This window comes from Salarias fasciatus, chromosome 10 (assembly GCF_902148845.1).
Source record: "Salarias fasciatus chromosome 10, fSalaFa1.1, whole genome shotgun sequence".
In the NCBI taxonomy this organism is placed as follows: Eukaryota; Metazoa; Chordata; class Actinopteri; order Blenniiformes; family Blenniidae; genus Salarias; species Salarias fasciatus.
This window is the reverse complement of record NC_043754.1, coordinates 282,319-292,202: the sequence shown is the minus strand read 5'-3', so window position 1 is coordinate 292,202 and position 9,884 is coordinate 282,319. Positions and strand designations below refer to the sequence as shown.

Sequence of the window (9,884 nt, the reverse complement as noted above, 5' to 3'; positions counted from 1 at the left end):
CGGATGTGTATTGACCATCTACCGTAAGTCCGCCATTATAACACCACCCCACTTTTGAGGATGGAATTTCTGGAAAAAAACATCGTCTTATATTCGGGCCAATACGGTACTTTGCTTAGTGAGGAGTTGGCACCACTGTTCATTACTCTTTTTCTGTTTTTAGCAGCTGAGAGAGAACTTAAAAACCGAAGCGGGCCAAACACAACATGGAACGGTAAGACTTTTACCCAGCGTGACTTGTTTGCTCTCCTGACTTGTGGCAGCAGATTCAATCTAACGGTGTGTTTCCACCAGATGCGACGTGAATTTTTCGTGCAATGAGATCATAAAAATAATAATAATAATAATAGTAATAATAATAATTATATAATAATAATAATACATGGAATTTTACAGTGCCTTTCTAAACACTCAAGGACACTTTACAATGGAGTGAGAACAAAACACAAAAGGAAACAACAGACAACGTAGCACAAAAGAAAGAGTGAAATTACAGCTGATAGGCAGATTCAAACTGGTGGGTTTTGAGTCTGGATTTGAAATGAGGCAGAAAGTCGATGTTGTGGATGTCTGGAGGAGAGAGATCCAGAGTGGAGGCCGAGCGGCTGGAAGCTCTGCTCTCCATGGAGCTGAGGAGGGTGGAGGCACAGAGAGGTGGAGAGAGGAGGGTGGAGGCACAGAGAGGTGGAGAGAGGAGGGTGGAGGCACAGAGAGGTGGAGAGAGGAGGGTGGAGGCACAGAGAGGTGGAGAGAGGAGGGTGGAGGCACAGAGAGGTGAAGAGAGGAGGGTGGAGGCACAGAGAGGTGAAGAGAGGAGGGTGGAGGCACAGAGAGGTGGAGAGAGGAGGGTGGAGGCACAGAGAGGTGAAGAGAGGAGGGTGGAGGCACAGAGAGGTGAAGAGAGGAGGGTGGAGGCACAGAGAGGTGAAGAGAGGAGGGTGGAGGCACAGAGAGGTGGAGAGAGGAGGGTGGAGGCACAGAGAGGTGAAGAGAGGAGGGTGGAGGCACAGAGAGGTGAAGAGAGGAGGGTGGAGGCACAGAGAGGTGAAGAGAGGAGGGTGGAGGCACAGAGAGGTGAAGAGAGGAGGGTGGAGGCACAGAGAGGTGAAGAGAGGAGGGTGGAGGCACAGAGAGGTGAAGAGAGGAGGGTGGAGGCACAGAGAGGTGGAGAGAGGAGGGTGGAGGCACAGAGAGGTGAAGAGAGGAGGGTGGAGGCACAGAGAGGTGAAGAGAGGAGGGTGGAGGCACAGAGAGGTGGAGAGAGGAGGGTGGAGGCACAGAGAGGTGAAGAGAGGAGGGTGGAGGCACAGAGAGGTGAAGAGAGGAGGGTGGAGGCACAGAGAGGTGGAGAGAGGAGGGTGGAGGCACAGAGAGGTGGAGAGAGGAGGAAAACCTCAGGGAACGTGAGGGGGGCAACGTGAAGGAGATCAGACGGGGGGGGGGGGCTTTAAATGTAAACAGAAGTATTTTGAAGATGATCCGGAACTTGACAGGGAGTCCATGGAGCTGCTGGAGGACGGGTGATGTGGTGAGAGGAAGGGGTTTTGGTGATGATGGAGCTGCTGAGTTCTGGACCAGGTGGAGCTGATGGAGGGATCTGTGGGGGACACCAAAGAGGAGGGAGTTGCAGTAGTCGAGGCGGGAGGTGACGAGGCTGTGGACCAGGATGGCAGTGGTCTGAGGGGAGAGAGAGGGGTGAGAGGGGCGAGACAGGGGTGAGAGAGGGACGGAGACGGTTTATATTGCGTAGGTGGAAGTAAGCAGACCGAGTGATGTTATTAATGTGGGAGTGGAAGGAAAGTGAGCTGTGGAGGACGACACCCAGACTCTGACCTGAGGGGACGGGGACACTGTGGAGCTGTCCACTGCGAGGGACAGCCTGTCAGATTTGGAGAGTGTGGACTTGGTGCCAACAAGAAGAAGTTCAGTTTTATCACTGTTCAATTTCAGGAAGTTTGAAGTGAACCAGGATTTGATTTCAGAGATGCAGAGGGTGAGGGAGGAGGGGGAGAGTGGAGTTTGGTTTACTGGAGAGAGAGCTGGGTGTCGTCTGCGTAGCAATGAAAGTTAATACCATGTTTACGGAAAATACTGCAGAGGGGAAGAAGGTATATGATGAAGAGGAGGGGCCCCAGGACAGAGCCCTGGGGCACGCCAGAAGTAACAGGGGAGGGCTGAGAGGTAAAGGACTTGAGCTGGATGAACTGAGTGCGGCGAGATCACATACAAAGTCAATGTAATGACGCGATTGTCGCTCAATCTTGAGCTGCGGACGGCGAGCGATGACGTGGCGGGCGGCCAACAGCGAGCGTTTCCTGCGAAAAATCCGTGCGCCCGTGGACTTGCACTGCCAGTCGGCCCCACCCACCGCTCACCGCCCGAAGCCCGCCGCTTCATCGCTCCACGCTTGGCAATCCAGTTGAAATAATTGAACTTTTCGAGCGAATTGGCGCCAGGACAGCCTATCAGCGTGGAGGTCTTCACGGACGTGCTGACGTAGGGCAGCAGGGCTCCGACCACGGAGAACAGTTGGCGTGATGCCAAGGCGAGCGGCGAGCTGCGTGTGCGATCTCACTTGTTCACCGCTTCTGATGGAAACACAGCGTCAGCCTGAAGCAGCGCTGGAACCGGCCGTCCAGGCGCAGCTGCTGCGGTAGCGCTGTGACGTTCAATGAACGAGCCGTTCGTTTGAACGGCTCGTTCAAGTGAACGACAAGAGCCGGTTCACAGCTGTCTGAGAGCCGTTCCTTGTTGCAAATTGTCCACGCTTCCTTCACGTGTCTCCTGAGTGTCTCCTGAGTGTCTCCTGAGTCCAGCTGTCTCCGCTGCCTTCATGTGAACGACCGAGTTTCAGTTTTCCGCAGCAGCTCCAGTCACCTGAACGCAGCAGCTAGCTAGCGGAGGAGAAGTGTCCAGAACCCGGAGCGGAGCCGGTGTTCTGGAAGAACTGGTTCAATATTAATTGGGGACTGGGGTTCTTTCACGTCCCTTGTTGCTGATAGATGTTACAGTTTTTCTCCAGTGGTTTGGCTCATTTCTTGAAACCGAAATTACATTTTCAAAACAACATGGACAAATCTCCAAACTACCCTGTAGCTGCTCACAACAGAATGGCATTTCTCATTCATGTCATCACATTTAAAATGTCTTAGTACATGTCTCAATGTCTCAGAAAATCTTTGCAAATGATTACGCACAGTAAGGATAGATTTAGCACAATTCCCAGGTGAATAGGTCATGTCGATCTAAACTGATTGATCGATTCTCAGTCTAATGGTTGTTCTCTCCAAAACATATCAGCCTAATTTCATTGTATCAGTCACCACCTGCAAAATCATCTGTTCAGCTGTCAAAATTAGTCAAGAACATACTTCAATACCATGAATACCAGACATGGATGTGTTAGCATGAAGGTGAGGAGGACAGTCAGGAGGGTGAGGAGGGAGACCAGTGAAGAAGTGAGCTGTGAAACTCCAGCTTCATTTACAGTTCATTGGGCAACATACAATGTTCCTGTTTGTTTTGTTACCTCCACCAAGGAGGTTATGGAATCACATCGGTCTGTTGGTTGGTTGGTTGGTTTGTGAGCAACATTACAGAAAAAGTTATGGACGGATTGCAATGAAACTTTGTGGAAAGGTGGGTCTTGGGCTAACTTAGAATCCGTTAAATTTTGGTGATGATCCGGATCACTGTCTGGATCCAGGAATTTTTTAAAGGTGTTACGGGGCACGGATCTGAGGCTCAAGTGCGGGAAAGCAAGCAGAGGCAGGTTAGGATGACGTTTATTGACAGAGATCTTGAGAGTAGCAGTTCCACTCCAACAGGAGTAATCCAACTGAAGAGCTTCAGAGTTTGCAGTGGAGCAGCAGAGGGGAGGAAGGTCCCCACAAGGCGTCGAGCGGAGCGGTGGGCGGTCAGGGCGGGTCTTGGAAGCGGTCTGGAGAGGCTGGCTGAGATGTGGCGAAAAGACAGTCCGGCATCGAGTGGCACCACCCGCCAGGTTAAATAGGGGGAAGACCAGGTGTAGGGGATCAGGCCACTCTGCCACAGGTGAGGCTCATCAGCTGATTGCACTGGCCCAGCCGCTCCGCCCACACGCACCAAGACACGCCCACCTGAGGAACAGAAAGGGAGGGGGAAGGAGGAGAAACAGAGCAGTGCTGCTCCTACGTGATGGCTGAGGCGGAGGACATGACAAAAGGATTCTTCATCATTGAGAGGTAGGGAGTCTTTCACATAGTTGGGCATAACTCAACAATAAATGACAAGGGGGCTCAGCAAAACATTACAGTAAGTTCTTCAAGGACTCTAAGAGAGATCAGCTGCTGATCCAGATCAGGAAGTGTTCCGGATACCAGGATCCAGAACAGACAAAAACAGGGGGATTCCGGAGTGTCGGTCACTGTGAGGAAACACTGAGATATGAACAAGCAGCAAACAGCTTTCTCCCATAGATTGTTTGTGTTGGGGAGAAATAATTTCTTTTTAATTTAATTTTTTTTTAATCACATCTGGTGTTCTTATTGTTGTTGGTGACTGACTGGAGCTGTGGCGGCGGTCTGCGCCTGTGCCTCTCTGAGTGTCACATTCTAGTTTTTTGTTTTTTGTTTTTGCTTCTTTATTTTTATTTTACAGCATATTGAACTCCGATGGATGGAAGTTGCTCTGTGTGTAAATAAAAATTCTAACAGTTTCCTTGGAGGTATGAGAGCCATGTGTGAATCAGAACCTGAAGGTTCTTCTTACTGTAAAATGCTTTTTGTCTTCATTTTCTTATACACTATATTTTCTGTTAGCTAAAAAACCCAAAGAAGAAAATAAAAACTATCACAGTCACCTTTATGAATGAAGGACTGGGCCCAGGCAGAAAGGTAGATGAGGAATGTTTCAGTGGTCCTCTGCCCTTAAAGACAAAACATCTGAACATTCTGACTGTCAGAGCTCACACAATGTCGAAAGGACAAAGCATTTTGAGGGCACTGACCTTTTGTTTGAGAAAGAAATTTAGTTTTTCCACCTAAGTGAGCTGTTTTGGCAGAGATCTGCTCTCTGACAGGTGAACCGTGGTTCTGCTGAACCGTCCAGGTTGTTTTTGGCAAGAGAACCAAGAGAACTGAGAACGTCCGGTCTGTTTTGAGGAATGAGGCGAAGCTGTTGAGAAGGATCTTTACATTTTGGAGGCTCTGACTGTTTATATGGGAAAGAAATGAAGCTTTGAAACAAGTGTGAACAGTTTTGAGAGAGAGATGAGCTTTTGCAAGTGAACTATGGTGTTGAGCTGAACTGTGAGACCATTTTGCCAAATGATCTTCGAGTTTTGAAAATGTAATTTCAGTTTCAAGAAATGAGCCAAACCAATGAAGAAAAACTGTAAAAACCAGACAAAAAGCTGTGTCCGACCTTTAATGAGTCTGATTTCAACATCTGCTGCCAGTAGCAGCAGCAGCAGCAGGAAGTGCTAAAGGGAATCAGTCACCAGTTAACAAGGACACCAGTTAATTTGAAACACCGTATTGACCGCTTTATCAGAGGTTTAAGCACTGGAACACACACACAGACGGACAGCCGGGTGCACACAGGACTGTGGGAAACACAGAAGAATCCTGCCCACTGCTGCTGTGCAGGAGACGGCGCTGAAGAGGCTGTGATGTTTCTGCAGGATGCTCTGTGTTGCATATTTGTACCAGCGTGATGCCTCTAGCGAGGCGCGGTGACATTTGTCGCACGAATGCAGTCGCGTTAAACGCGTCCGGTGGAAACACACTGTAACAGTGTTAAGATTTTTTTAACTTTACATTTTTAAACTGTGTTAAGCTTGATGGTTCTTTTTAGTGTCATTTGGTCATGTTTTTGAAGGATGTGTAGATGCAATAAGAAAACATTTATTTTGACTATATACAGAAATACACTGATTTTCATAAAACATGCTTTTTAAATGCAAACAATGTCATTTCTCTACAGACACAGTCACACCATATATCAAGCACATCAAAGTGCACAGAAACCAGGCAAACTTCAGGTTTCCCTGTGGGATTTCCAAGTGTCCTTCTAATTTCAGGACATTATGCGCATTACAGATGTACACATGTACCGACACCACAAAAAAACCAAACCAGCTGGATCAAACAAATGTGTCCATTTGAAATGTGAGGCTGAGACAGGGTATATGCAGGAATCCTGAGGTTATTTTCAATACCTTTTTAAGACTTTTTAAAAACCTTTCAAAAAAAATTTAAGACCTCATCGCCACTTTAAGCTGTAGTTGGCAACACATCTTTAACAGTTGTACTTTGCAATTTAACAGAAATGAGGTAAACTGAGAAGGAATAAAGCTCGAAAAGAATACATTACACTAAACGCAAGTTTATTGACATTCCCCTCAGGTCACAACAAGTTACATGTTTTTGTGCAGCATTTTCAAAGTACATTCGATCTGTGGACAATTGCAAACATGAAATTAAGAACATTGAAATGGATGACAAAGCAGATTACGACGACTTCAACAATTTGCAGACTGCAGTTTGGCTTAGGCCTATGATAAATTACAACAGTTATTTAAGGCCAACTTTAACTTATTACATCATGATCACAATTTAAGACATGTGCCTGAGATTGTGCGATTTGCTTTCCATCAGCTTCTCTGCATCCATCAGCTCTCTGAGCTTTTCTTTGTGCCTTCGTCGCAAGGTGTTGGACTTGGTGATAAGTTGGGCCATTAATGACCCAGATTTTCCTTCTGCCTGCTCAGCAAGACGGTCTGCATCAATTTGAAGTGTGTTGCACACTTCATGGAGGATTTTGATCTTTTTCTTCAGATCTTCGACTTCATCTTCAGCTGCTTTTCTTTTCAGTGACTGTGTGGCGTTTTCTTTTTGAAGACGTTGTTGCTCAAGGTGTAGTCTGTATCTTGACCTGGCGGAAGCTACTGAAGCCAGCAGCTCTTTGGTCAGAGGAACATTCAAAACACCCCCACAAACACTGACCTTGTCGCATATCAACCTTAGAGCCTCAATCGAATCTTCAAGAATGTTGCAAGTTTCAACTTGCTTGTTGATTGAGAATCCTCTCTCCACTGTGGCTTGCCCATGTGACAGGAGCAGAAGGACTTGACAGAATTTTGACACTTCGGGGTAAGACTGGAGAGCTGAGTGCAGGAACACATCAACCCGCTGCTGCAGTGGCTGAAAGGAGAGGAAACGCTCATCTCTCGCCTCAACACTGAGAAAGCTCTCAAACTGCTGGACGATCACATCACCTGCAACAAGAGAATTAAAAAAGTAATAATTACTAATGTGTCCAATTTTATTGACATCATCATTCATTCAACAAATGTTGTGTTCTTTATTGCACCACTAGGTGGCAGTGTTGCTGTACAGACATCACTGAGATGTAAAAAGAGTAGAGTTCAAGATGCCCATTACTGAAGTGTCCTGCTTTAAGATCTGCTGGCAATTAATGTGTTATTCTGCGGATAGCTGTTCCACAAACAGAAGTATTTTATGACTACAATACGGTCTCATCATTCGTGTCCCGACACCACACATAGCTCACATAATTTGCACATGCATAAGCAATACGATATGCAGCATCTTTCAGAAGTGTTCAAATAATTTCTTCTTGAAGAATTGGAGGTTTAAACACTTTAACACCCAAAAAAAAAACAAAAGCACAAAATAGAAACTGTCTTGCATAACTTCAAGAGATGGAGAAGCTACATGAAAATAAATAAAGAGGAGATAATAGAGGACAGACGGTAATTAATCCACTTCTCCTGTCATTCTACTGTACTTTATTTCTCTTACCAGCTGAGACACCTCCTGTCAACTGACTGTCCTGCAGGAATTTCTGGACTAAAGTCTTCATCTTTGTGAGGCACCACTCTGGATCCCTGTGCATGCTTGTTGGATCCAAACATGCGATGGCCCTGACCACTGGAAACTTCAAAGGGCTTTTCTCTTGCAGTTTCTTAACGATGGTAACCAGGCCCTGCACACACTCTTTTCGGAAGACGAGCACAGAAAGCTCCCCTATCCTGTTTCCTGGCTTGCCCTGAAGTGCCTGACAAATAAAACATAATCACATGCTGTAAATGGTATAACAAGTTACTGTCCTCTCAGTGAGAAAATAAGTTTCAACATATACATTTGAACCTACATACAGTAACAGCTACAATCATTAGCATCCCCCAATGGCCAAACCATTACAATGACTGATTGGAGAATCTTGAGGGGCAAAAATCCAGGCAAACATCCCCACATACTTTTTGTATGTCAGTTACCTTTATGACAGATTCGGCACCCAGGCCAATATCAACATTTGTGACAGAGACCCAGTTTGCCTCATCGGTCACCTCTACTTTCGTCAGCTGCAGGGGAGTGAGGTCCTGCAGGAGCTCCCTCTTCACAAATCGCCTCAGTAGACTCTGAAGATATAGCAAACAGTCAGTGGAAGAACTCTTCATATCGATTAATCAGATTTAATGTAGACTTTATTGTAATTATTACCTTTATCAGCTCACTCAAATCTTTGGCCAAAAAGGGCAAAACTGGTTCATCAGTTTGATACTTTGTCAGGAAGGGGTTGAAGGTCCTGGTTATGGCCAGAAAGAACTCCAATTTGGCACCAATGAAGGGATCAGCCTGTGCCATCTCAATGGTGTCATAGGAGGCAGTGCCCGGGTTGGGGAGCTTCTTTTGCTTCACAGCATCCACATACTGCATAATCAAAACAGCTTCATTAACATATTTTAGCCAGAAACTCAAAGTACTTTTTCCCCTGCACCACTGATTAGAATATCATACAAGCGCCTGAAAAATATTCTAATATATTTGCTCCATAACTCAACAATACAAAATACATTTACAAGTCAATTTTAGTGCAAAAGCTCTTTATAAGAACTGTTGCACTAAAACTGAGGGAAACATGAAGTAATGCTCATACCTTCAAAATCATTGGCCATACTTGAGTTGCCCTCTCAGCTACAGGGAGATTTTCCACCCATCTGTGGCCACAGAACGGCAGCGGAAAGGCGGTGGACCCAGTCAAGGCAGTGAAGTCCTCCCTCCGAGCTGGAACATTGTGGAAGAGGAAGTGGAGAGCACGAAGGAGCTTGTCCAGCTGCCACATAGTGAAGCCTGCCTTCACCGCATTGTGCAGGGTGTGAAGGCCACAGCTTCCAGTCTTCACCAGTTGAGCTCCATACAGCTCTGCATGCTCCTTCTGAAGAAGGTCTCCCAACTTCAGATTGACATTGGGGCCATCCATACTGATGGAGACAAGCTGCCTCACATTCAGTTTTGCAACACATTCCTGTGAAATGACATGGCAGTAAATTAATTTATGAAATTGCACCACCAATACTTGCTAAATGTTAACCCACACTTATTCACACACAAACAGACTAAAAGAAATGAAAAGATAAATGCTAGCCTAGTAGACTAGCATACTGTACACTTACTTTGATATGATGCAACAGGTCCTGAGCTGTTCCATGTCCCAAAAATTGAGAGCCCAGATATCTGGACTGGACAGATCCATCCTCCCAAAAACGCACATGGACATCCAGCTGCTTATTTTTTGTTGACTGATTCAGACTCTCGTCAAACATCAAAACAAATCGGCCAGCGTTGTTAACGCTATCAATAAGCTGCTGCTTAAAGTGCGGTGCTAATCCGAATTTAATGACGTATCCTGTTTTGTCCTTTCCACAGGTGAACGTCTTAGCAATATCCGAATCGGGAAACATCGACCTGAATATGTCGGAAATTCCTTCATTTGAGTTCAACGAGTGGTGATTCACCGCTGTATTGAGACACCAGATTACCTCCGCGCGCAGCGTTGGAGTGCCGCCCAAAGCTGCCCTGATATCAACAGACGACGAG

At 46.2% G+C, this 9,884-nt stretch overlaps 1 protein-coding gene across 2 annotated transcripts; it reads right to left on the bottom strand.

The window, feature by feature from the left end:
- Positions 1-6,569: 6,569 nt before the first annotated feature.
- Positions 6,570-9,511, bottom strand: LOC115395509 (uncharacterized). Of its 2 annotated transcripts, XM_030101083.1 has the most exons (5): positions 8,944-9,511; positions 8,508-8,717; positions 8,282-8,425; positions 7,806-8,061; positions 6,570-7,258 (listed from the first exon to the last, which is right to left on the bottom strand). In XM_030101083.1, the coding sequence occupies exons 1-5, from the start codon at positions 9,265-9,267 to the stop codon at positions 6,597-6,599; spliced, it is 1,596 nt and encodes a 531-aa protein (XP_029956943.1). In that variant the 5' UTR covers positions 9,268-9,511; the 3' UTR covers positions 6,570-6,596. The 2 variants fall into 2 exon arrangements, with proteins under 2 accessions (XP_029956943.1, XP_029956944.1); XM_030101084.1 differs by lacking the exon at positions 7,806-8,061.
- Positions 9,512-9,884: the final 373 nt, after the last annotated feature.